The sequence below is a fragment of the Stegostoma tigrinum genome, chromosome 5 (assembly GCF_030684315.1).
Source record: "Stegostoma tigrinum isolate sSteTig4 chromosome 5, sSteTig4.hap1, whole genome shotgun sequence".
NCBI classification, from domain to species: Eukaryota; Metazoa; Chordata; class Chondrichthyes; order Orectolobiformes; family Stegostomatidae; genus Stegostoma; species Stegostoma tigrinum.
Genome location: NC_081358.1, coordinates 93,157,851 through 93,185,848, shown reverse-complemented (window position 1 = coordinate 93,185,848; position 27,998 = coordinate 93,157,851). Strand labels below are relative to the sequence as shown.

Below are 27,998 nucleotides of genomic sequence, written 5' to 3'. Positions count from 1 at the left end.
AGACACAAACGGAGACACCATCTAATCCAGATCATCAGAATAAAGAGACAGAGAAAATTCCTAACCCACCCTAGCAGGATGCACAGAGAGACACCTTCCAGCCTGCTCTATCAGGAGAGGGAAACAGATAGCTCGCTAGTCTGCGTTGAGAGCAATGGGTTGAAACAGCGCCCTGAATCTAAGCTGTGGCAGGTGAGAAAGAGACCTCCTTACACGGCCCAGTAGGACACAAAGTAGAGAGAGACAGAGACCTACTAAGTCTGACAAGAAAAAGAGATAGTCCTCAAGTCTGTGTAGAGGGACCCAGAAACAGCATGGCTTAAAAAACCATCACTAACTAGGGAGAGAGCAAATGGAATGTTGATATTTATTTTAAAGAGAAAGGAGTAAAAACAAAAGGGAGATTTTGCTAAAACTACAGAAGGCGCTAGTCGGACCACAGCTGGAATACTGTGAACGGTTTCGGGGCTCTCATCTAAAAAAATGATACACTGGCATTGGAAGCAATCTAGCAAAGGTTCACTAGGCTGATGCCAAGTATGAAAGACTGTCTTTGAGAAAGGTTAAATAGGCCTGTACTTGTTGGAATTTATAAGAATGAAAGGTAAGCTTATTGAAATATACAAGATTATTAAAGGATTCAAGAGGATAGATTGTGGACAAGTTGTTTCCCCGTGAAAGAAACCAGGACCAGAGAGTTTAAAACTGCGATGTGAAGGACTTTTTTTCTCTAACATGGTACTTAATGTGTGGAATTCATTGCTTCAAAAGCCCTCTGGAATAAAGTTATTAATTACATCCAAGGCTGACAAAGATATTTTTATATCAGTGAGGGAATCCATGATTATAGGGGGACCGAAGAAAGTGAAGTTGACGATTAATAGATCAACCACGATTAAGTAGCGAAGCAGTCTCAGCGGGCCGAATGGCCTACGTCTCCTCCTCCGATTTAGTCGGTTCACGCCTTCACCGATTTGGAGCTGAGGAAGCGGTAGCCTGTACGAGCACTGAACCCTGTGCCGTGCAGCCAGTGCGCTACTGTTTCTCTTCCTCCTTGGAGCAGTGCTCATTCAGTCTCTACACTTTGTTTCCCGGTCGGAATGATTACGGTGAGTACTTGTGAGGCTGTTGTGTGCGCTCTCCGGGCGGCTTCACCTTACTCTCTACAGGTAGCCCAACCGAAATCTTTTATCCCAGCGACCGCTCTGAAAACTCCCTCAGACTTATATCTCTTTCCGAAAGTGGCGTGCTACTCAGAGATGGACGTAACCACCAGTTGCAGATTAATTGGCGCCTGACAAAGGCCTAGCAAACCCCAACGCCTTTTTAACAGCTTTCCTGACTTGTTCCTGCTCTTTTAAATTCTTTAAATTAATTTAGATTGCCTGTCGAACCTGAACAGTACGTAATCATTTGGTCATTCGAGTATATGCTAGCTGTCTTCGGAACGACCCATTCGATTCCATTTCCTTACTCAATCCCTGTAGCGTCCGTTCAATCTTCTCTATAAATGATGGTTTCTACTTCCAGCAACCTGTTAGCATCTTCCAGGTCATTTATACTTGTTGCTTATACTGTTCCCTTATCCTAAACTTTACAGCTGTGTTCCCTTAGCCCTTGTACTATCATCTAATTCTGGACAGTTTTTACTTCTCTATTTTATGCCATATTCTAATAAAGCTCTTACTGAATCTCCTTTGTTCCAGGAGAACAACACCAATTTTTCCAAACTAACCTTGCAGCTAATGTCCCTCATCTATGCTGTCACTTCTGGTAAGTTTCTTCTGCACATCTAGATGTTTCCTCACGTGTGATCACAAGAACCGGGAACAATACTCTGCAACTTCTCCGGCCTGGAAATTTATTGTTTAGAAAGATAAAAACAGTTCTCTGGATATCTTTTGAGCAGATCTAGACCCAGGTGCTGCAGCAAATCGGGAAGGCATGAGTTCACCTCGTTGAGGAGAGCGCAGGATTTCAAGGGTTGAGTGACTTTGTAACCTTGTCTTGTACTCAGAGTGACTTTTTAACTTTGTTGTACTCTTCCATCCTACAGGATCACCTCATCCCCTCTGTTGCCTGCCATTTCCCGCCCAAACTCTCTGCAGGGGTGATTTTGAGCAGACCTAATTATTCTTAGGATATAGTTTGTCTTTTGAACTTTCACCATGGCATCTAAGAAAAGTGCAGCAAAACGTAAGCATGTTACACTTACAATCTCAGAAAAGATTGAAATCATAAATAAACTAGATAAAGGTTCTTCAGTAAAGTCATTGTGTGAGGCATATGGTGTGGGGGTCTCAACAATTTATGACATCAAGAAGCAGCGTGAAAAGTTATTTAAATTTTGTGCTGAAAGTGACACAGTTAAAGGAATTAATGAACGCAGAATGCTGCATCGTGCTAAATCTGCTGACCATGATAATGTCCTGTATAAGTGGTTCAGGCAACGTCGTAGTGAGGGGCTCCCTATTTCGGGAGCAATGCTGATGGAAAAGGCCAAACAATTTCTTACTGATATGAAAATTAATTCTGTGTGTGAGTACTCTCAAGGTTGGTTGCAGAAGTTTAAACATAGGCACGGAATTCACCTCAAGGCTACTGGTGAACAAACTTCTGCAGATAAACGGGCTGTTGAATGTTACATACTGACTTTGCAATGTTAATGAAGGATGAGGATCTTAGCCCTGAGCAAATATATAATGTGGATGAGACAGATGTTTTCTGGAGATGTCTGCCACGACACAGGCTTGCTGGTGCAGAGGAGATGATGGTACATGATTACAAAGAATCAGCAGAAAGAATTACTGTGCTCGCATGTGCTAATGTTGCTGGAACACATAAGTGTAAACTTTTGGTTGTTGGTAAATGTCCTAAGCCTCGTGTTTTCAAAGGAATGAAAATCATGCCGGTGCTTTATGAAGCCAATAAATGTTCAAGGGTCACCCAGGAAATACTGAGTGATTGGTTCCATAATCATTTTGTTCCAGAGGCTCGTGCACACTGTAGAGAGGTTGGCTTGGCTTCAGATTGCAAAATTCTCCTTCTTTTAAACAACTGCACAGCTCACCCCCCTAGAGAACAATTAGATGCTGATAATGTCTTCCCTACCTCTCTACCTGCTAGTTGCTCATCTTCAATTCAGCTAATGAACCAAGGAGTTATTAGGTCAATGAAAAGTCACTACAGAAACAGTTTTTTGCGTCGTCTTGTGAGCCGCTACAATACTGGTGGTGTTGATGCTTTTGAGAATGCCTTGAGTCTCAAAGATGGTATGTGGTGTTTGGCAAATGCATGGGACAGTGTCACAAGGAGAACCTTACAAAATGCATGGCGTAAGTTGTGTCCTGTAATTGTGTTTAACGATGAGGACACAGGGGAAAGCTCGGAGGGTTTTAATTTAAGTGAAGCCAAGGCAATGGTGACTGATCTCTTGTGTTGTACCAAGCAAATGGGAAGTGACTTAAATGAGGAAGACATTTTGACATGGTTAAATTGTGAAGATAATACTTCAGTTGTACAACAAGTAACAAGTTCAGAGACAATTCAGGTAGTTTTACACCGCAAGTCTGAGGATAGTGATAACAGCAATGAAGAAGATAATGCTACTGGGGAGAAAATTACCTTGGAAGAGGGGATCAGTCTAGCTTCCCGTTTCATTCGCTTTCTTGAGCAACAAAGCTTTGTAAGCCAGCAAGATATAATGCATGTACACAGGATCCAAGAGAAACTGATAAGTGAGCAACCAAAACACATGAAACAAATGAAGCTGCAGCAAATGTTTGATGAAGTTGGAAAGTCGTTTGTGCACACACCATCGACATCGCTGAGCTCGATCCCATCAACCAGCAGAGTCAATGAAACAAAGGACCCAGAGTTGACTGCTCTTGCTATCAATTATCATCGATTTTCTCCTATGCCTCTTCTAAATATTGGTGCAACAAAGCAATGTATGGAATAACTTGTTCCCTTTAAGTCATCAACAGCATTTTGATACAGTACTTTGAAATTATAAGCATAAATATGTATATTTGAATAAGTAAAATAAATTTTATTATTACTTCACAAAATGTTATCAGTATTTTGTGTCTCCAGTAAATATTTATATGCATGATGTTTTCTGGTTCTAATACTTGTGGTTAAGAATTTTAACCTCTCTCTGTAATCCAGAAATGGCTTGGTCCCAAATATTCCAGACTGAGAGGTTGCAGTGCGGCCTAATCAGAGCTTTATAAGGGTTCAGCAGAAATTCATTTCTGTACTTTTTGTACTTAATACTTTTTTTCTGTTTGTGAAGATGAAGATCTCACATGCTTTGCTAACCACTCTGTCTCTGCTGCAAATGCCATGTTGTATGGCCAGCAGTTATTGGGTTCTCTTCCTTTATTCTAAATTAGGGGTGTAACATTTCTAAGTCTCCAATTCTCTGGCACCAGTCCAATATGCAGTAAGGATTTGATGATTGTGCCCAGTGCCAGTGTGATTTACACCATGACTTCTGTCTTAAACCTAGAGGCTATACTCCATTTAGTATGAGACCTTTCATAGTGCCCCTGCCCGTCACAACTACCAATAGCCACAGTGGCTTCTAGCTATTCTAAAGACTGCCCATTTACATTGCTGGCCTGGCAGCTGGGGTCCCACTGATTTTTAAAATTTATGAATCGGTCTTCAGAGGACACTTCCATCTCTGTCCTCCTGACATCGACAGCACCCTGTTCTACATTTACAGTGGAACTTTGTCAGAGGTGAGCAACCAATCTTTCAGTGCTCAGTAGCCTCACTGTTGGCTCTCTAGCCATCATTTTTAATTGGTTGGTGATGGACACACTGGCCTTCAGGTTAACAAATTGTGTTGGACATCAGGCACTGATGTGATGGGGTCAGGACCCGGAAATATACCTGTGCCAGAGTTGCAACCCAGAATGAAAATTCAGCCCATGGTCTACATTTCATATTTTGCTTTTCTATTTCAAATCTGTAAGTATTCAAAGGGTTAAAGCTTTGAAACACTTAAAATTAATTTTAACATAATCTTTACCATAGTTCTAATGCACACCAGCTGTCTGGCCTTTTCTCATCAGTTAAGCCGCTCATCCCGGATGTTTGCACGGCATCTTGGACGCGGGGAGGCGCCAGACCGCTGAGGGAGATATGAAGACATGTGGCAGGGATCACGGAATTAGGTTTTGGGGAGCGTCTGGGGGCGGGTGGCGTGGGGAGAGGTTGGAGGGGAGTTGCTGGGTTCCAGCGCTTAGGGCCTTCAGCTAAAGGAATGGGTGATGAAAGCTGGGGATGTGCAGGGGTTCGGAACTGAGGGAAGGCTGAGGTCTTGTTGGGTTGTGAGGTTGGTGGAGGTTACACAGTGTTAAAGGTTTGGATGATGAAGAATTTGTTAAATGTGTTCCAGAAAATTTTCTTTCTCAATATGTAGGATCAATGGTCGGCACAACATTGTGGGCTGAAGGGCCTGTTCTGTGCTGTACTGTTCTATGTTCTATGAATATGGCTTACTATTTACTCATTACATTTGTTGTTTACAGGATCACGTTAAATTGAACAAAGATGTCCTCACTGTGTCATCGCATTTGTTACCGATGGACTTCATTGAGAATTACTGGTCTAGTTTGGTCTTCAAGGCAAGAAATAAAGGTGTTGCCTACAGCTTCCTACGGCATTCAGACTCGCTTTGGTTTAGATGCACGTCAATGCCTCTTGACGCAAAAACCCTGGATGTTGAAAAGTTCTAAATCGAGTTCCTCAGCATCAAACTTGCCACCAAGTAAAGAAGATGGCACTGGACAGTTTACAGAAAGCAGTATTATGCAAAACACAGATGATAACCATGGCAAATCAGAAGTGCCTAGTCTGGTGAAAGATATACAAACTGTAGGTAAGCAATGTTATTTTTTAGTTGAATGCAGTTAAAGTGTAAATTGATATACATTCAATGTATTGAAGATGAATGTCTTCTTCATATATCTATTTCACCAGTTGCACATTTTTAATTCAGCCAATGAACCAGGGAGTTATTAGATCAATGAAATGCTATTGCAAGAATTTTCCTGCATCATCATATGAACACATACAGAATGATGGTGTTGGTGCTTTTAAGGTGCCCTTCAATATCAAATTGCCATGAGTTAATCTTCAATTAACATTCAGGTGGCTGGGTCCTAAACTCTGGAACCCCTCCCTAAACCTCTGTACCTTTGTCTGACTTCTTTTGATCAAGTCTGTCTTACTGTCCCCTTGAGTGGTTCGGTGTAAAATCTTTTTTGATAGTCTGAGTCTCCTTGGAATATTCTATTGGGAAACGTGCCTTTATAACTGGCTTTGTAATGGTTATCCAAAATTGAAAGAGATAACAGTGTGGAGCTGGAGAAACACAGCAGGCCGGGCAGCATCAGAGAAGCAGGAAAGTTGACGTTTCGAGTCGAGACGCTTCTTCACTGAGGTCAATGCAACACAATCTAAGCCTGTTTTCACCTGGAATTTAGATATTTATTACTAATTCTTCCATGTAGTTATGTGAATGAGTTCAAACTACAGACTGAACCTTTGCAGTGCACACACATAAGGTGGCAACATTGCAAGTATCACACACGATTCATGTATTTGTAATGTCCCTAAATTGTATGAATGAGTGATGCACTACATTGTATTTCTTTCATCTGAAAGAAATTACATTGATTTCTTAGTAACATTCAGTGGAGATATACATATCTCATAATGGAGTTTCCTGGTGACGTACTTACAAGTCTTACTTTGGAGTGGTGTTAAGCATCACAATGAAACTGAGAAGTTCTGCAACATTGACTACAAATAAAGTGCCTAATGATTGTTAGGAAAGAAGAAGGTTAGCAGATCACAAAAGCAAGATTTTGTGGATGCTGGAAATCTGAAATGAAAATTGGAAATAAGTAGCTCTAGAATCAAAAACAAATTATCAATTTGTAGATGACACTACTTCGGGCAGGAGCAAGGGAGAACGGAAAGTCAGTTCTGAGGAAGGCAGCCAACAAATTACGGAAGGGTATTAATAAACTTGCAGAGCGGTAAAGTAATTGGCAAATGAATTGCAACACAGATAATTAAGAGAGACTATATTTTCTAGGAAATATAGGGAGGCCACTATTGCTTGGAAGTAAAGTCTGTGAGGTGGATGTACAAAGAGCTCCAGGGAGAATAAATAAACCAATTGCTAAAAGTTGTGCCAAAAGCTAGCTAGGCCATTAAAGATGAAGCACACCAAACACTGGTCTTTGTTTCAAGAGGGATAGAATCGAAAACTTCGCACTATGCTAAACCTGTAACAAACCTTGCTTAGACTGTACTCGGTACTGAATATAGTTCTGGTTGTCTGTGAAGTATTATTATTAAAATGCTATACAGCAACAACTTGTGTAACATCTGGAATGTTACGAAAAGGTACCCGATAGGAGCATTATGAACAATGTATGACAGTGAGACAGATGAGATATTGGGTCGGTACTTGGAAGTGTCTTATCAGAGAAAACTAGAGTTGTATTGTTTAGAATACAGAGAAGATTTATAAGGATGATACCATAAATGTGTGGATATGCATATCAGTAAAGGATTAACAAATGGTGTCTGTTATTCTTGGTCAAAAGGTTAAAAAGAGACCTTTTAAAATTGCTAAAGATTTTGATAGAATGCTTAAAGAATGTTGCTTCATGTGGGGAAGAGCATAACTAGAGGCTGTCAAAGTAGGCTTTCACTGCAAAATCCAGTAGGGAACTCAAAAGTAATTAATTTACCTAAAATGTATTAAAAAATGTGAAACTCACTATCACAGGAATTAATTAAAGGCTATAGTGAAGAATTTAAGGTGCAGGTAAACAAGCAGATGAGGGAGAAGGGAGTGAAGGGTTGAATAGGTCAGGTGAGAAAAGGTGAGAAGGTTCAGGTTGAGCAGAACCAGTGGCATGAAACAAACACAGGCAATACTGGAGAAACTCAGCAGGTCTGGTAGCATGTGTGGAGAGAGAAAGAGAATTAACGTTTTGAGTCTGGTATGACTTTTCTTCAGAACTACTGGCACTGACCCACTAACCCAACTGACCCGTTTCTGTGCCGTACATCCTATGAAATATAACACGAGTGGTTAGAAGAGTTAAGTGTGCTCTGTTTAATCTGTTCTGTGCTAGAATTGTAAATCAGCTAATTTAATATTTTTATTTAAATCTCAGAATTAGATGTTGCTCCACCTCATTCTCCATTTGATGAAATATCTGAAGAAGCAGCTTTGCAAACTGAGACAAGTCCTTCGTTCCCTCCTATCTCATTTACCTTGCGTGACTATGTTGACCAGTCAGAGACCCTAACCAAGCTGGTGCTTCTAGGTATGTAATAATTCTATGAAAGTAAATCTAGATAATTACAGTGCTTTACGGGTATTGATGCAGCAGATTCTCCTAGCTGACTCTTAATCACCTATGCCTGTTATCTTTATTTGCCCAAGCTTCATGGTTAATTTTCTTTTATTTAACTTCCACTCAAGAATTGAATCCTTGTGGATGACAGATGTCTGAAATGGCAGGAAAGAGAAGGAAAGTCAGTCTACTGAGTATTTCCAATACAAACATGGTGTTATTAAGAATTATGATTTCAAATGGTGAGCAACTCTTAAAAGGAGCAAAAACACAGGAAAAGAGCTGGAGAGCATTGACAAAGAGAAAATGAGTTGATGATCCTGGAGAAACAAGAACTCTTGCGATCTAAGCTAGTTCTGTGCTTATTTGACTAACTCTTTCATTATTATTAATACTCCTTTTCAAATATCTCCCAAGTCCAGACTTTAGGATGAGAAAAATCTCTGCTCTTTAATTCTATCCTGATAGCTAAGAGTTTTCAAAGTAGATGTTATTCTCATGGCCTTCCTCTGACCTTTTTTTAAGTGCCTGTAAATCTCCCATCATATAACAGGGCTAGAGCCAGACACGATGTTCTAAATGAAGCCTAACCACATTCTTGTGGAAGGATGTTATAGTGATTTTGTTCAACATTAGAATATACATGCAATGTATTCAAGGATTCTATTAGCCTTTATTAAAGCCTGATGGTACTCATCATAAGTTTTTTTGAGACTTGTGGGGAAAATTGAAATAAAAAACACTCATCATTCACTTTGATGTTACTTATTTCTTCATCCACTAGGTCACATAGATTGCTCCCTGTCTGCTAATGCAGACCATTTTCTTTAGAACTTCACATATGCACAGATTTTTGTTAGAATTCTGGGACCAATAGCATTGCTGTGTACAAAAGTATACAGTTCATTTATACGGATGCCTTTGTTTTATTACTAATTGTTACAGCCAGAAAACAAATAGCAGCTATTAAGACATAGTAATTTGACATTGCGCTGTGTCATGATGTATTTTATTGTAAATTTTATCTTACAGGTGTAGATCTGTCTAAACTAGAAAGGCGACCAAATGTGGCCAATATGCTGCTACGACTAGATTTTAACAGAGATGTAAAAGAGAGACTTCTGTTCCTAAAAGACGTAGGAGTAGATGATCATCTGCTTGGAGCATTCCTCACAAGAAACCCCTTCATTTTGACTGAGGATATGGAGAATCTACAAATGAGGTAATGTGAGCGATCTTGGAATCTACCTAGCTTAAGAAATACCAGAAAATTGGTGGCATAGAGAAATCAGAAGGAAAATCTGGATGGAAGCATAAAATGGAACAAATTCAAGTATGGCAGGAATAAATGATAGATGAAAAGAGGTATTGGGCCAATAAATGTCAATGGGGAAATGCTATCTAAAGATAGGGAACAAAAGCTGAGGTATTTACTTGTAGTGTCTAAATGCTTGTAAAACAAAATAGTGGGAGACTACAAGACTTGGTCTACAGCTTAAAGATTAATGTAGATAGACATAGAGTCATAGTCATGCCAGCATGGGAGGAGACGATTCAGCCTACTAAGTCTAGTACTATGAATGTATCTGGTGCTGAGAACTTCGTACATGTCTTTGTTATTTCCAAACTAGTCTATTCTGAAGAACCTCTATTCTTCACCCTCTAAACTTTAGCTTAGCCAGAATGTTGTACCCGTTCCTATACCAAGTTCTGATCTACTGTCACCTCTTCTTCTCATAAACATCTTGGATCCCAGTCCCTCTGACTCTCATTTAAAATTATGATTTATTCCTCTTTTACCTCTCCAATGCCTGTCAATTTCTCCAGCAATATCAACAAGCTTAGAGACTCTCTGTTCCTCTGGATCTAGTGTACTGGGGTCTCCCCGTCCTAACCTAATCATTGCTGTGTCTTTAACCACTCAGGAGTTCAGGCTTAAACATTCCATCTCCATTTTTACTTCTTAAAAATGCCTTGAATCAAATGAGTTTGAGCAAAGCTCTCTTATTGTAATTTTTCCTGGGCTTGATTGTTATTCCTTATAAATAAGTGTTTAAAATGTTTTGTGACAATTGTGCCAGGTTAAAGGACTAATACAAATGCAACTTAACAGTGGGAGTAGCAGGAATTGTATTACTGTTAAATTGGTATAATAATTCTTCTTTATTTACAGGCTATTAAAGAAGCCCAGATAAATAATTAAAAGATCATTTTGTTAAAGCTACAAAAATTGTTGAGATAAAATGTATTAAAAAACCAACTTATTAACTATGAACTATGTCAGGACAGTGTTTTGGTAGGATTACATATGGTGCAGCGCACAGACAGAAGCAAATCAATTAACCCAATTAATGGCAGAGCCTATGTTTTACTCTAGCTCCTTCCCACCTATTTTCATCTAAATCTGTCATCATAATCCTTTCCCATCATCTACTTCTGTAGCTTTCCTTTAAATGTATTTGCACTATCCAGTTGGTGGCAGTTTCTACATTCTCACCACTCTGGATAAAGAACTTCCTACTGAGTTTCCTATTAGAATTCTTGGTGATTATCATGGTGAGTAAAGTTTTATTCTTTCTCACAAGTGGAAACATGCTGTCTGTAACCACTCCAGCAAAACCTTTAAATTTTAAAAAGCTTTCTAATGTCACCCCATGACCCTCTTCATACGGAAAAGAGCGCTAGCCTGTAAATCTTTCATATATGTATATAAGCATGGATTTAGATCTAGCATCAGTCCCTTCTTTGCGTATTCTATCCATCAAGAAATAAAACCATGTGCTTGTTTTGTATTTTTGTGATCTTGCTGATGTCTGGTGCAGCTTTTAGTGTTGAGGTATATTTGTTTTCTGAAATACTCCTTTGTTCCACCTTCCCACTAAGACATGGCCATTCAAAGTAATGATTGACCTCCCTATGCTTTAGGCAAAATAACTATCTCACATTTATTAATCACCTGCATTGAACTTCTTTTGTTAATTATTTGTCCATTCTACTAGCTTATTACTGTCCTCCTTAATTTGTCCCATCGTCTTCAGTGGTGTTTATGAAAGGACCTTCCCCCGACTTGTTGCTTTGAAATTATGAAATTATGTTTTTGATTCTGAGGACCAAGTTGTTCATGTAAATTTTGAATAGCAGCAGACCCAACACTGATCCTTATGGAACATCACTTCCCATGTCTGCAAATCAGAATAACTGCCAGTTACTGTCACTCTCTGTATTTAGTCTTGAAGCCAGAAGTAATCAACTCTGCCGTCTGCCTCTTGACTCCATGTTTTCTGACCTTGGTTATCAGTCAGCATACTAAATAATTAGATAAATAATATGTTCCCCCATGTCCTGAAACACTTTGTAAAATCCAAATAGGGATGCAAGATATTTGGTGATATGTTTGGTTTTAAATGTCTGTTTCTCTTTTTCTCAATTCAACGCCCGTGGTTTTTCATTTCCTATTAGAATACAGTACCTGCAATCAAAGAAATTCAGCAAAGAAGCCATTTCAAGTATGGTGTCAGGAGCCCCTTATTTGTTAAACTTCAGTGTGGAAAGACTGGACAATAGGCTGGCATTCTACCAGAGAGAACTGAGGTTAAATGTGCAAAAGGTAACGCTGTGTGATGAATTTAATACTGTGTATGTGGAGCTGTTATGAGGGAAGTGAAGTGGTACATGTTGAGACTTGATGCTGTGGGGTGAGGAGACCTTCTGTAATTGCTGCTCCTGTAATCCCGTCATGGACACAGAATAACCAACCTTAATGCCACTTATCTTGTCTTTGATCATTGCCATCAATCATCAATGTTAAGTATAGCATGAGACTGTTAATTGGATGGCCTATTGATGGGGAGTGTGGATTTTAAAGTGATGCTTTATTACTTTGGCATTTAAAAGAAGAAGAAAAACCTTGTTTTTACTTGGCACCTTACCATGCTTCAAAGTACTTCACTTGAAATGAATTGCTTTGAAGTACATTATAGTGGTTGCACAGCCAAGATGCCATAAACAATAATGTGATGGATGATCAATTAATTTAGTTTTAGTGGTCTGGAAAGATTGACCAGTATACTAAAAAAAATTCCCTGTTGTGCACAAGTTCCACCTGGAATCTTTAATATCAACCTAAATCACTGAGACAATAAGACTACCCTCAGTTTGAAGCATCACCAAAGAGTGACACTTTCAATAATACAAAGCTTTCTTAGTGTTGCATTGGTCTGCCAGTTTATATGGTGTGTTTCCTTTCTGGAATAGACCTTGAGCTACAACATTCTGACTCCATCATGAGAATGCCACAAACTGAGCTTTTTAAGAAGTAAGAGTTATGTAAGACAAGTGTATATTTTTGTTGAGACAGCAGTATACAATGTTATGAATAGTTGACAAGGTAAAAGGGAAAAATTATGCTGTTTTTGCACTGGAGACAGGCAGAATTCCCTTTTCCATGATCTGCCTTGTTACGGATTCCTGCTGAAATTCTGTTGAGTCTTTGGTGAAATATTTATTAATCCACATAAATGTCTCAGGTTTTGCTAAACAGCTATTAACCTGAAATTACCAGCATTGGTGAAAAAAATGCTAATGCTCTCCCTTTTGCACGCACACATAGCACCATCTAGTGAAATGAATCTAGCTGAAAATGTCACCAGGCAGTTGTCCAACACCTTCTTGATGTGTGAGAACAATCTGAGAGGTGAATACTCTTACCACCCACTGTCCCCCACCTTGCAATTCAGGGCATCTCAACAGCACGGCTGAGAGAAAGTTTTATCATGTGGAAAATTCTTATAAAGGAATTACACCCGGATGTTATGGCCCATCAAGTTGGAACTGCAAGTGGATCTTTATGGTCCTGTAACAGAACTTAACTATTGATTTATCGTAAATGTACAGCTAACAGAGTGATTATTTTCTGCTGTTCGTGGCAAAAAGAAAGTAGATTTGAATTTTTTTACAAGTTCCTTCTTAGGTAAATCTTTCAGATGTTGAAATGCCTTTTCAGTTGAAAATAGATTAGCACTATTTTTCATCAGTAATGCTATTTGCCTCTGCTATACTAGTGAGCATAGACGATGGCCTGCAGTATTCTTTTAGGGAACAACTATATAGTGCATTTTAAAACAGGAAAATATCCCATTGGGACTTTTAAGCAGTGTTTCCAAACAAATTTATTGTTCTGCCATTTGGAGAAAATACAACTGAAATCAAAAGTTTGATAAAAGAAATAGAATATTCTGAAAGGAAGAGCACAACCAGAGAGGTTTATAGATAAAAATAAAAAAATTTAAGGCTCAGCAACTAATGATGACACAGTTAAGGATATTGAGAAGCCAAGGCTCAACTCAAAAGAAATAAAAAAAGAAAATATTGGCAATTCTCCACAGATCAGCTTCCATGGGGAAAAAAGAAAGAGGTAACATTTCTGGTTGATAATCTTTCTTCAAAACCAGATAAGGTTACAGATACAGTTTTAAGCAACTAAAGAAATGTAGAAAGGATGGTCGATGGGAACAGGGAAAGGGAAGGTGAGAGAGATGGACAATGACACAAGTAGAGGGACAGAGAATGAATCAAAGGACAAAAACAAAAGATGCCGAAAACATTCAGCAAGTGTTAGATTCAATTTAATTCATAGTCAACTGATTGGACACAATCAATGATAATCTAGGGCAAGATTTCAAGGTGCGGCATGGTGCCCCAAGGTTAGCACTGCTGCCTTACGGTGCCAGGGATCTGGGTTAATTTCCAGTCTCAGATGACTGTCTGTGTGGAGTTTGCACATTCTCCTCGTGTCTGCATGGACTTCCTCTGGCTGCTCCAGTTTTCTCCCACAGTCCAGACATTAACTGGATTGGCCAGAGTGAATATAAGGTTACAGCAATAGGCTGGGGGTGTGTGGGTCTGGGTGCCATGCTCTTTGGAGGGTCAGTATGGTGTCGATAGGCTGAATGGCATGTTTCCGCACTGTATGGATTCTATGATCTCATTCTCCATTCTTTCTAAATGAAAGAAACTGTTCTACCAAGAAAAAGTAATGATGTGTCTCTACTCAACCTTTATCTCTCACCAGATTTGACTCTGATAATGGATGTTTATCTGAATGTTAACATTTTTCCAGAGACTATAAATCCTGTTTTTAAATTATCTACTCTTTTTATCTTAAATTTTAATTTGAGTTTCTTTCATTTTGTGCTAGACTCGTGATCTGGTCACCCGTCTTCCCAAATTGTTGACTGGCAGCTTGGAACCCATCAAAGAAAATCTCAAAGTAGGTGGAATTGCAGTGTTTTTTGAGGAAAGATTTTTTTACAGGTCCCTGTGTCGTCTGTGAGATATTGATCCTCTTGCTCCTGTCAGTATCAGCGAATAGGATCACATAACCCAAGTTAAATTCTCTTTTGCTGGCAAGCAAGTCTCAGTCTCAGACAGTCAGCCCAAAATCCCTGACACTTTTGGTATACAAACACGCTAAATTGCTACTCTAAAAAGAGTAACGTTAAACTTGTACACAGAGAACTTGAACATTACAAAAGTCAAGGCAAAGCATGTCCTAATCTTAAGCATTTCCTCAAATGTAATATAAATCTCAAACATTGTAAAATCAAAAATACAGACAAATTTGTACTACCTTTTTGTGAATTCAGATTTAAGAAGAGTATTTATAGATATGTACAAAAGACCGTAAAATATATCTGTTGAGGTCATTAGTTGAGCATTGTCTCCATACTTTGATTCTGTGTAGTTCTTTTTTCCACCAGATGAATTTTACTGTGTGGATGATGAGATATATTAGCTTGAATTGGATGAGCGACACAGCCAGGCGTGACAGGAGGTCGATTCATGGATGTATCTGGATGTTCAAGCCCTAGTCCCAGAAATCCTCTCCCCAAGTAGTAACTAATTTCTTACATATCCTTTGGTTTGCTGCACTATTTTGGTGAAGGCCATGTGGTTGGTGGCTATCGAACCTGAATTTGTAGCTTCTCGGGCAGGGGATTTGATGCCTGTAATGTACTTCTCAAAATATTCCCCTCCAGTCTGCCAGAATTCCTCACTTGCAATTCATCTCCGACCTCTCTTCTGTGTCTGTGTATGCCTGCGAGTCATGTTAGGACTATCCTGGTGGGTATGTGTGGCCCAATATAGAAGGTGATACTGGTGACATAATGCTGTAAAGTCCTATGTTGATACTCTTTGAGTCAGACTGTAATACAATACTCCCCCTGTCCACCCACTCTAAGGCTACCCAGGTTATGCCGTTGTCCAGGTTGAGAGTTTCTCTGGACAATTTAAAGTGGTTTTTATCTTGAATGGCAAAATATTTTATCTGAGGAGCTTGTGTCATTAATGCGTCACCCAGTGAGCCTACTTAACATGATTGTTCTCTCCCAGCATTTCTGTCCCGCTTGTCCCAGACCCGATATTTGCTCACTGCAATGAGCAACCTACCTGGGCCACTTCTTATTTAGGTCCTTCCTTAGCACCATCTCCCACTCTGGGAATTATATGAGCGTTTCCTTTTAATCTATTTCTCTCTCTCTCTCTTGCTCTCCCATGCATCCCTGACCCTATATTAGCTGCTTTATCACTCTCTGGGTCCCTGATCCTACTCTAGCTTCTCTGTATTCTGACTTGAATAACTACCTCGTGGGTCGCTTGACCCTTTATTTGGCTTCCTTGCCCCTTTATTCTCCCCCTCTGTCTCTAGTCGCAGGAATATGGGAGTCCATTGGGATTGGGGTCCAGCTTTAACTAAATTCCTATTCTATCCCTCTTAAGTCTAAGGTGTATCGGAAAAGCATGTCACACCCATCTGAAACTCTAGCACTTAGCCTTTCTCATGGCTGACTCTAGACTTCACCCACAGTTTTAACTAACCTAGCTACAAATTCTGCAATTTGTTTGTCTGACTTTTCAAAACACCTGGTTTGTGGCCCAATTATTCTACCCGGATTCACGTGAGTGAATCCTAGCCATCACGTGGAGGCTGTTGGGTTTGACTTTGGAGCAACTTAGGATCAGTTCCTATTGAGGCCCATTCAGGTACACCCGATGTTGCCTGTGAAATATTCTATATAGGTACTTAGAGAAGTCTATTACTCACAAAATGTGATAACCTAGGTACTGCTATATATGACAGAATCAAAGGATTGTGGTTGAAACATTTTTTTAAGTAAAATACTCAAGTTAAAAAACAACCCTTACACAACAAATTAAGTTAACGTTTCCCCAAACTAGCTGCCTGTCTGAAAAATATATATACTAGCTGCTCTGGTGCATTTGATTGGGCTGCCTGATTGAATTCACCGAACTCCTTCAACAGGTGACTCAGGATCATCGTCTTGAAGCAGAGGCGGGTCTTACATGGAGCCTTTGCTGGCCAGGTCTTCTCTCAGTGAATGGATGCTAGATGTCCCTTCTCATGTCTCCTTTCTGAGCACTTCTGGAATGTTCTCTGGCATCAGCCAATGGGGTCACAGGGCAGGCGTCACAGCACCCAATTGGATTAGGCCAGATCCACGTGATATTAAGAAATGGCTGAAGGCAGGGTATACGGCAAAGACTTAGGGCCCTGATAATGTTCTGGCAAAAGTACTGAATCATTATGCTCTAGAACTAGCTGCTCCCTGGGTTAAACAGTTCCAGTCCAGCTACAACACTGGCATTTATCTGGCAATGTGGACAATTGCTTCGGTATGTCCTGTACACACAAAGCAGGACCAGTCCAACACACCTAGTTGCTACCTCATCAGTCTATTCTTGATCAGTAAAGTGATGGAAGGTGCTATTGCTAAGCAAATGTTGCTTCAAAGCAATAACCTGGTTACTGACATCCAGTTTGGGTTCCACCACAGCCATGCAGCTCCTGACTTCATTCAAACATAGACTAAGGAGTTAAACTCCAGACAGGAGATGAGAGTGACTGCCCTTAACATCAGTGTTGCATTTGACAGTGTGGTGTCAAGGGGCCCGGGAAAAATTTGGCATCACTGTGAATCAGGAAGAAAACTTACTGGTTCAAGTCATATCTGGTGCAAAGGAAGACAGTTGTTGTTGGAGGTCTGTCATGTCAGGGGACAATATCTATGCCTGGATTGACAAGTGCCACACAAATACCAGGCAGTGGCTTTCTCCAACCAATGTGTCTTGACATTCAGTGGCATTACTATCACCTGGATCAACATTCTAGGTATCACTATTGATCAGAAACTGAACTGGACTAGCTATATGTAACACTCTCTGACACTGCACTCTGTGTTTTCTCCTTCCCTGCCCATTTACATCGTTTCCGGCTTTGTGACTCAACTGCCAAGTTCTTCATTTGCTTCTTGCCATGTGTGTCTTGTAACTCCAACTCCCACTTCCTCTTCCTAGAGCTCAATGAGTAAAGGGGTGAGGGTTTTAGTGTTATCCGTGGATTCTAAATTTGTTCCATTCCGTGTCTGTGGATTTACTTCTCAGAATCTTAATTGTAAATGGAGTGATTAATGGAGAATGCTCTCACATGCAGGATTAAGGCACTCCAAGAGTAGACTCCCAGTAATCCAGTTGGTATTGGTGATATTTGGTAGGTGTTTAGACACTAGCTCCCTCTAGTTTCTTCTACCTGAACATTCTCCCATCCACAACCTATGTTCCCTTCACCATCAGCCAACTTGTGATGGAAAATGTCATCAAGTGACATCTCAATTGTCTTTCCAAGCTGGAATAGTTACAACCAACCTTTTCCTAACCAACATATGCAATTTTTATACAAATATATTAAAACATGAGATTTGAATTTCTTGATGCCTGGCACAGTGGGACTGATTTCACTGTCTTTAGGTAAAATGCTAATTTCAGTTCAGCCAATTTTTGTTTATTCTATGTTGGTTTCCTGAACTTGTCTTAATTTTTAGCCGTTTTAGATCAGTGTTTGTCCTTTTTAAAACCATCTAAGTCCGTGAAAAACCTCCAATGTTAAAATAAGGTAATGGAAGTTGAAAATTAATCGTCCATATTTTACCACTGTTGTGATGAATCAAAATTCTAACCACATCTGGACTTAGTCGAAGAAGTGGCAATTAGCATTTATGCCATGTAAGTACCAAGCAATGACCAACTCAAATAAGAAAACACATGACCACTTTCCAGTGATCTTCAGTAGTACTGTTGCCAATGGCCCAACATCTTCCAAACAACAAATTATGCTTAGTCTGTGGCAAAAGATCCCTCACTTCCTTTCCACAACTTTCAAATTTCAAGATAATCACTTCTTTTCAAACAGCTCGACATTAATTAGTTTAATTCTTTCAATTTCATTAATACCTGCTATTGTATTCCTGATTCACCCTTTCGTGAATAGCACTTTAGTAGCAGGATATGCAGGATACATTGTAGCACTTCAACAAGCTTGCAATCTTTATCACTGAGAAGGATAAGAGCATTTGCACTAGCTACGAGTTCCCTCAAAGTCACACCATCCTGATTTGGGTATTGTCTTTCCTCCATCAGTGACTGAAACTCCCAAAATTTTTGCAGTACCATCATCGCAAAATGTGCTGACACTGAGGGAGAAACCCTACCACCATATTGTCACTGTTTTACAAGCTGGGTTTGGCAATGAAAACAGCTCGCTATATCCTGAGATTTCAACATTAAGTTCACAATAGCAATTTCCATTTTTAAAAGTTTAGGATTCCAAATGATGCATTTTATAGTTCGTATTTCAAAATTATTAGGTATACAATCCTTTCTTATTTAAAAGGAAAGCCATTACATCCAGTCACATGACAGTAAATACTAAAATGGAGTATAAATAGAAAATGCTGGAAATAGTCAACAGGTGTCACAAAACGACTGAGTGTTTCCTGCATTTTCTGTTTTATTTCATATTTCTTGCTTCCATGGTATTTTGTTTTTGGGCCAAAATTGAACCAATTTGATTTTAACTATTATTTAATGGCTGCAGTAGTTAGTTTTCCATCCGGTTGTGCCAATTTTATCATTGCAAATCTCACCTTCTGGCAATTTTGTTGTTTTCCAGGTTTGTCGGATTGAATTGGGATTTCGTGATAATGAAATCCAGCACATGGTAATCAGCGTCCCCAAACTCCTCCTGGCTAGTAAGAAAAAAGTGACCAGGACGTTTGACTACTTGCACAACACCATGGGAATCCCCCATCACCTGATTACAAAATTTCCTCAGGTAAATATGGACATTCTCTTCACCTTCTTATGTTAAATGCACTATGTCCTAATCTTAGCAGTATTCCAGTGAATTCAAGACCTTGATTGGGGTGGTTCTTTATTGATTTATTAATACTGATTCCTCTTTAGACAATGAGAGATTATTTTAAAATTAAAATGGAATTATCACAACAAGGCTGAATTGAATTGTACCAAAGCTGTCTTTGAAATGAATTACCCCATGCAGTATCTTATTTGATGATAAAAACTATATTACATTTTAATTTTTACTGCATTTTTAACTGTAGTGAGGGAGAGCATGAAATAATACTATTCCTACAAATTCTTACTATTCCTTCAATTCATCCTTATCAGGGTCTCTGTATTTTGCCGCAGTTTGAGATTGGATGGCTGACCAGCATTCTTTCTTTGCTTACGCTTGTGCACGATATTGATGTAGGAATAGTTATTATTTTCTTTTCCTTCTTCCTTCACCTCTTGTATGCCCCAGTTTCCTTCCAATCTTTGCCAAAAACCAAAACCTCTCCTTTCCACACTATAAGGGAACATATCTCTCTACCATGGACATCTCAACACTACCAGTGGTGTACAGTCTTACAAATTTTCAACAAAATATTTTATCTACTTAGTTTAATATGGATAAAAAGCTTTTTTGTCATTAGTGACAGTAACTGAAGTTTTGAGTGTCATTAATTTTGAATATTAACTTTTTGACTTTGGTATTACGAAAGAATGTGTGTTTAGGTGATTGAGGAATGTTCTTGTTACTTATTGTCCTTATTACTGCATATGTTGAGAATTAACTTTCCCCACCTAATCAAAAAAAACTTTATTCTTGCCTTAGGTTTTTAATGCAAAGTTTCTGAGAATAAAAGACAGACATCTGTTTCTTGAACACTTGGGACGAGCGCAATATGATCCAACTCAGCCTAACTACATCTCACTGGATAATTTAGTTGCAACACCTGATGAAGTATTCTGTGTAAAGATAGCAAAAGGCACACTGCTGGATTTTGAGGCATTCCAAAAGACACTTTAAATTCTCTTAAATGGTTTCAATATGTGCCGACTTACAAAAGGAATAAATAAATTTAGGGTCATGACTATTTTCTCAGTTTATATAGTTATTCGATATATAATTTCCAGACTGGTGGTTTGCTTAGTTGCAACGATATAACTATCTGATAATGAATCCAAAGAAAAGTTGTAACATTTCTCTAAATGTGATTGTAGATTTTGCGTGTGGTTCAATGTTCTGAATCAATCCTCGCTGGGAAATGGATTTAACCTTTTGTAAAAATAATTTCTGTGGTCACTGCTTGCCAGAAATCTGCCACCTTTATCCTTTATTATGAGCAGGATTGATTCCAGGGCTAAGGGGTGAATACGCTACAGATTTGGTAAGAATATTTTAATGGTAACTGGACTAAGAATTTCTCCTAAAAAACTACATGAAGTCTTTTAAGAGCCATCATGTTAAGATGCAAGCAGACATTCATATTTGTGAAACAATGCAGTTGTTTGATTCTGAGCAATGTTGAATTTAGATGAACTGTAACAAGCAATGTTCTAAATCAGTTCTGTATTTGTGGCTTACAATTGCTAGAAGTGCCCCTATCAGGATTGTACATAGATCAAGACAGTATTTCATGAGCCAATTTTAATTTGTGAAAATTTGAACATGTTTACTCATGAATGAATAATGAGATATATTTTAATTAAGCAATTTATGTTATCATCTCTGTTGACCCCTCCACTGCTTCTGATTTGTCACCTTTTATTTCCAATGTGGAGTGCACAGAAAATTGCCCAGTTATGTTATGGAGACTGAAACAATTGTTTTTGGGTTTGGTGGCATCTATGGGGGAGAAAGTTGATATTTTGCGTCAGTGACCTTTCATCAGAACACAGACATGAAATATCAACTCTGTTTTTCTCTCCACAGATGCTGCCAGACCTGGTATATACAGCCAGCACTTTCTGTTTGTCTGTCAGGTCTTCAACATCCATAATATTTTGCTCATCTTTCATCTGTCTTTGAGACACAGCTACAAATTTCATCACTACTGATTCCATTCCTCTGCTTGGTCACTGTTTAGAAAGTGAATTAAATTGTTCACCTGTAGCCTGAGCTGAGAATCTAACTCTGTATTCTGTCTGTGATCAAGACTGCCTGCTTGCACCACTATCACATGATCTGTCTCAGCTCGTTGCTGAAATCATCATCCAAGATGATTTGTGCCTTATACAGAATCCCAAAGCTCTTTAAACTGATTAAGTACATTTTTCCTGAGAGATAATGTCTGAAAACGGCAGCTAAATTATGCGCTGAAGGCCCCCCCCCACAAGCAACAAAATAATATTGAAAAGATAATTTGTGATATGGGATGAATATTAGCTAAAATATTGGGAATAATTCCTCTGCTGTTTGAAATACTGCACAGTATCTATAATGTCCATCAGAAAGGATAGATTGGGCCATAATTTAATGCCTCAACTGAAATATAGTACTTCCTTCAGTACCACACTGGATTCTAATTTTGTACTTGGGTCTGGGGACTTGAATCTGCAACTCCTGACTTGAAGGTACCAACTGAGCCACCACTGTCACCATCACTTGTAGCTGTTACATTTAGGCTCAGTTGGCACAGTGCGTTCTTAGATAGTCTCCCTTAAATTTCAGCTACTCCAAAATTATGCTGCTTCTGTCCTAACTCTTTTTAAAAAAAAAAGCTCATGCATCACCCTGTGCTTGCCACTTTGAAATTCTTGTCCTTATTTTCAAATTTTTCCATGGTCTTGGGTCTCCCCACTTCGAGTCCAATAAACCTCAGGCAAAAGCTGGAATGTCAGGGAACGGGCATCCAGTACTTTAGAGATGACAAGATCTCTAACTCTTGGACTAAGGCTGGAGTACAACAAAAATCCTCTAGATTCATTAACAGCGTGCTCTTGCGGTGTAATCTATACCCGACGAGAACCACAATATCTAGAGGTAGGCCGAACAGAAACAAACTATGCCGTAGATGTGAGATGGCAAATGAGACCCTACCACACATCTCAGGATACTGCCCATTCGTTAAAAACGCTCGAATCAAACGCCATAACAAGATCGCTGACCAGTTGCAGGAACACGTCAGTAAGTACGGCTGGACATCGTATGTGGAGCCCAGACTAATCGACAAACACGGCTCCCTATGGAAACCCGATCTCATATTTAAGAAAGACAAGAAGATCGCGGTCGTAGATGTCACAGAGCGGCTCAGGCATCTGGTTTCTCCAACAATAGCCTCTTGCAAGTCTCCAGCTTTCATCAGCCCATTGTAGCAGCAGTGGTTTCAGCTGGTAAGGAGTTAAGCTCTAAAATTCTCAGTCTAACCCTTCCAATGCACTATCTTTTAACATCTCCTCTTTTAACATGTTCCTTTCCAGCACCTGCCTTAATATTTTTGGGTGGCTCAATGTCAAGTTTTTTTTGGAAGCATTCTTGTAAAGCTCCATGGAACATTTTACTTTTTATTTATTCATTGACGGGATGAGGACATCGCTGGCTCGGCCATTTTTATTGTCCGCCCCTAATTGCCTAGAAGGCAGTTCAGAGTCAACCACATTGCTCTAGATCTGGAGTCACATGTCAGCCAGACCAGGTAAGGACGGCAGTTTCCTTCCCTATAGGACATTAGTGAACCAGGTGGGTTTTTCCCGACAATCTGCGATGGATTCATGGTCATCATTAGATTCTTAATTCCAGATATTTTTCAATTGAATTCAAATTCCACATCTGCCGTGGTGGGACTTGAACCCGGGTCCCCGGAATGTTATCCGGTTATCTGGGTTAACAATCCAGTGATAATACTAGCAGGCCATTGCCTCCCCACTTTTAATAGAAGTGCATTACAGACTCATATTGTTAAATGTATTTAATCTGCTTTATTTTATTGGCAGCAGTCAGACCTTATTAATGATTGGAGAGCACTTTGCTGCAGAACACTGAGGTGATTAATGACCAAGTTTAGGGTTTGATGAATCCATCATTCTGGGAATAACTGCTTTGCTAGCAAGGCCAGCTTTTATTGTCCAGCCCAAACTGTCCTTGAGAAAGTGGTGATAAGCACCAGCTAGAATTGTCCATGTGGTGTAGGTCAAGCTGAAGTGCTGTTAGGGAGCGAGTTTGACCCAGTGGCACTGAAGATGTAGTTACAAGTCAGGAGTGCAGGTGGCTTGGAAGAAACTTGCAAGTGTCGGTGTTCCCATGTGCTGTCATTGTCCATTGAGATGATAGAGGTCATGGGTTTGGAGGATGCTTTCAAAAAATCCTTGGTGAGTTACCTCTCTACATCTTGTAAATAGTATACATTATTGTTGTGTATCAGTGGTGGAGGGACTAAAGGCTGCTTTATTCTGGATTGTGTTGAACTTCTTGAGTGTTGTTGGAGTTGCACTGATCTAGGCAAGAGCAAAAATATTCCAACAGACTCCTGACTTGTGCCTTGTAGATGGACAGGCTTTAGGGAGTCAGGAAGTGATTTACTCACAGCACTTTTCCCCATTTCTGACCTGCTATCGTAGCCACAGCATTTACGTGGAATGTGCAGTTCAGTTTCTGGTTAATGATAACACCCAAGATGTTGTTAATGAAGGATTCAGCAACAGGAACGTGGCTGAACACGAAGGAGTATTGGTTGAATTCTCTCTTTTTGGAGATGTCATTGCCTAGCACGAAGGCTATTTGCCTCTTGTCAGCCTGAGCCCGAATGCTGACCAGGTCTTGCTGCTTTTGGATGTTGAGTGCAATCATTGAATAATCATCAACAAACTTCTGCAGCTGTCATCTTGAGTCATTGATGAAACAACTGAAAATGATTGGACCATGAGGAAATGCTGTAGTGATATCCTAAAACTGAAGTGCCTGACCTTCAACAAACATACCACCTTTCTTGTGCTAGGTATGATTCCAATGAGCAGAGAATTTCCTCCCTGATTTCCTTAGATTCTAATTTTGCGAGGGCTCCAAGTTTCAGTCAAATGTTGCCTTGATGTCAAGCACAGTCACCTCACTTCACCTTTGGAATTCAGCTCTTTTGTCCATGTTTGAACTGAGGCTATATTTGAACTAAGGCCATATTGTGGACTTTGCTGATGACCCAATGTTGCCTCCTTTGCAGCTGTCAATGGATAGACTGGTGAAGGACTCCTTCCATTTTTCTCTGCCTTGCTCTTACATTCTTTGCTTTCTGCTGACCAAAGATGAGAATAATAGAATGTGTTAGATGGAAGGAGAGCATTTATTACATGTGACAGATTGGCGTGTCATTTTTTGTACTGCATGGCTGACTGAGAAGGATTGCTGTAAGGACTGATTTGTTGAAGTAGGTTTCGGAAGACAGGAGACTGGCATGATTCATATATTCATATATTAATATTTGTATATTGCCCTTACTGACCTGTTTCATCATGAATTTGATTTAGAGTCTGAATCTTGACTACATTCTTCTGGTCCTGACCTCTGCTGGCTCCAGTAATGCTATCTTGGTCTTTAACTGGAGAGGTTTCTTCCTCCTGCATGCCTCATCTTATGAGGAAGGAGTCATTTAAAGCAAAATACAATCTTCTAAGCTGTTCCCCAGCTTAGAATTGCAATGCTCTTTTGAATGCTGAAGCTGAAATTAACGTTGTTGTCAGGTGTGCTGAACCTCATTGGTCTGAAAACCCAGAAATAACTTGTGTTTAAGAGGAACTGACAGACACACTGATGTATGGTTTCCTGCACACCACCAGGTGCTCTCCTTATCCTAGCACATCCAGATAAAATCAAGCCTTTGCATTTACAATGGAGGAGGACAAAATATCAGCTGTACATGGGAAACTAAAAATTAATTGGGAAATTGTTTATTTGAAGTCGAGGTTAGGAAATGTTTAAATGCAATGGATTTTTGGATCAATATTAAGACATTTTTATCAGATAATAAATGAGTTAAAGATGGAAATCAACCATGTTCTGATTGAGTGGCTAAAAAGGATTGAAGGGTTACTCAAATACATACAATATTTAAATAGAAAACAAAAATGGTTAAAATTGGTACATGTGATATTGTAAGACAAAAGCAGGCAGGATTGGAGAAACAAATGTCCCAGAGAATGAAATTAAATTATCCAACATGAGACACTCTTGGGGAAATAGGGCAGGGCAGGTGACTGAGGTGTCAAAGAGGAAGCACTTTGGGGGCACTGATCTATAATTCAAAAAATTTAAAATAGCGATTAGAAAAGGATAGATCAGATGCAAAAGTTAAAGTTCTAAATTGGAGGAAGGCCAATTTTTATGGTATTAGGCAAGAACTTTCAAAAGTTGATTGGAGGCGGATGTTCACAGGTAAATGACCGCTGGAAAATGGGAAGCCTTCAATAATGAGATAACGAGAGTCCAGGGTCAGTATGTTCCTGTTAGAGTAAAGGGCAAGGCTGGTAGGTGTAGGGAATGCTAGACGACGAGAGAAGATGAGGGTTTGGCTAAGAAGAAGAAAAGTGTATGTCTAGGTATAGAACATAGAACATTACAGCGCAGTACAGGTCCTTCAGCCTGTGAATCAATCTTGAAGCCCATCTAACCTACACTAGTCCATTATCATCCATATGTTTATCCAACGACCAGTTATAGTCAGCAGAGATCAAGTGAATCCTTAAGAGTATAAAGGCAGGAGGAGTGTACTTGAGAGAAATCAAGAGGGCAAAAAGGGGACGTGAGATAGCCTTGGCAAATATGATTAAGAATAATCCAAAGGGATTATACAAATATGTTAAGGACAAAATGGTAACTAAGGAGATGATAGGACCCTTTTAAAGATCAGAAAGGCTATCTATGTGTGGAACTGCAGGACATGGGGGAGATGCTAAACAAGTATTTTGCCTCAATGTTTACTTTGGAGAAGGATATGGATGATACAGAACATGGGGAAATAAATAGCGACATTTTGAAAAATGTCCATATTCCAGAAGAGGTGGTGCTGGATGCCTTAAAATGCATAAAGGTGGATAAATCCCTGGGACCTGATCAGGTGTACCCTACAACTCTGTGGGAAGTGAGAAAAAAGATGGCCCCATACTGAGATATTTGTATCGTCGACAGCCACAGATGAGGTGCCACAAGACTGGAGATTGGCTAACATGGTGTCACTATTCATGAAAGGTGGTAAGGAAAATCCAGGGAACGATAGACCGGGGTGAGCCTGACATTGGTGGTGGGCAAGTTGCTGGAGGGAATCTTAGGGGATAGGATTTACATGTATTTGGAATGGCAAGGACTGATTAGGGATGGTCAAAGTGGCTTTGTGAGTGGGAAATTGTATGTCACTAACTTGATTGAATTTTTTGAAGTGACAGACATTACTAATGAGGGCAGAGCAGTGGACATGCTCTGTATGGAATTCAGGAAGGCATTCAACAAGGTTCCTCATGATAGACTGGTTAGCAAGGTTAGATCATATGGAACAGGGGGAGAACCAGCTGTTTGGACGCAGAACTGACTCAAAGGTAGAAGACAGAGGGTGGTGATGGAGGGTTGCTTTTCAGACTGGAAGCCTGTGACCTGTGGTGTGCTACAAGGATCAGTGCTGAGTCTACTGCTTTTCATCATTTTATGTAAATGATTAGGATGTGGACCGAGGAGATATGGTTAGTAAGTTTGCAGATCGGAGGTGTAGTGGACAGCAACAAAACCCTCAGAATACAAGGGGACCTCAATCAATCCAGCCAAGGGGCTGAGGAGTAGCAGATGGAGTTTAATTTAAATAAATTGAGGTTCGACATTTTGGAAAGGCAAACCAGGGCAAATCTTATATACCTAACGGTAAGGTCCTGGAGAGTTTTGCTGAGCAGAGAGGTCTCGGAGTGCAGGTTCACAGTTCCTTGAAAATGAATTTGCAGATAGACAGGATAGTGAAGAACTAAGGTTCCCCACGGCAGGCTCATTCATAAAGTTGGGAGATATGGGATACAGGGTGATTTGGCTGTCTGGATTCAGAATTGGTTGGCTGACAGGAGGCAGAGAGTGGTTGTAGATGGTAAGTATTCTGCCTGGAGGTCAGTGCTGAGTGGTGTCCTGCAGGGGTCTGTTCTTGGGCCTCTGCTCTTTGTAGTTTTTATAAATGACTTGGATGAGGATGTTGAGGGGTGGGTTAGTATGTTTGCTGATGACACAAAGGTTGGAGGTGTCGTTGATAGTATCGAGGGCTATTGCAGGCTTCAGCGAGACATTGATAGTATGCAGAGCTGGGCTGAGAAATGGCAGATGGAGTTCAACGTGGATAAATGCGAAGTGATGCATTTTGGAAGGTCTGACTTAAATGATGAATATAGGATTACAGGCAGGATTCTTGGCAGTGTGGAGGAACAGCAGGACCTTGGTGTTCAAGT

The 27,998-nt window shown here is 39.8% G+C and overlaps 3 protein-coding genes across 12 annotated transcripts in view; 2 read left to right on the top strand and 1 right to left on the bottom strand.

Moving 5' to 3' along the window:
- Window positions 1-1,494, bottom strand: part of ptdss1b (phosphatidylserine synthase 1b) — a 44,380-nt gene extending 42,886 nt beyond the window's left edge. Inside the window, exon 1 of the mRNA XM_048528856.2 lies at window positions 1,395-1,494. The gene's annotated coding sequence lies outside the window, so the exon portion shown is untranslated. The remainder of the gene's footprint in view (window positions 1-1,394) is intronic.
- mterf3 (mitochondrial transcription termination factor 3) lies at window positions 956-21,717 on the top strand. 10 transcript variants are annotated; one of them, XM_048528860.2, is made up of 10 exons: window positions 957-1,109; window positions 1,707-1,773; window positions 2,057-2,196; window positions 5,544-5,893; window positions 8,214-8,366; window positions 9,429-9,618; window positions 11,856-12,003; window positions 14,593-14,664; window positions 19,423-19,584; window positions 20,431-21,717. In XM_048528860.2, the coding sequence occupies exons 4-10, from the start codon at window positions 5,566-5,568 to the stop codon at window positions 20,623-20,625; spliced, it is 1,248 nt and encodes a 415-aa protein (XP_048384817.2). In that variant the 5' UTR covers window positions 957-1,109; window positions 1,707-1,773; window positions 2,057-2,196; window positions 5,544-5,565; the 3' UTR covers window positions 20,626-21,717. The 10 variants fall into 10 exon arrangements, with proteins under 10 accessions (XP_048384825.2, XP_048384817.2, XP_048384821.2 ...); XM_048528859.2 differs by lacking the exon at window positions 957-1,109 and adding an exon at window positions 1,123-1,169; XM_048528864.2 differs by lacking the exon at window positions 1,707-1,773.
- Window positions 2,169-4,013, top strand: LOC125451732 (jerky protein homolog). Its single transcript, XM_048529276.2, is given in 2 exon segments — window positions 2,169-2,661; window positions 2,664-4,013. Coding segments are annotated over 2 exon segments (1,791 nt in total). The 3' UTR covers window positions 3,962-4,013.
- Window positions 21,718-27,998: the final 6,281 nt, after the last annotated feature.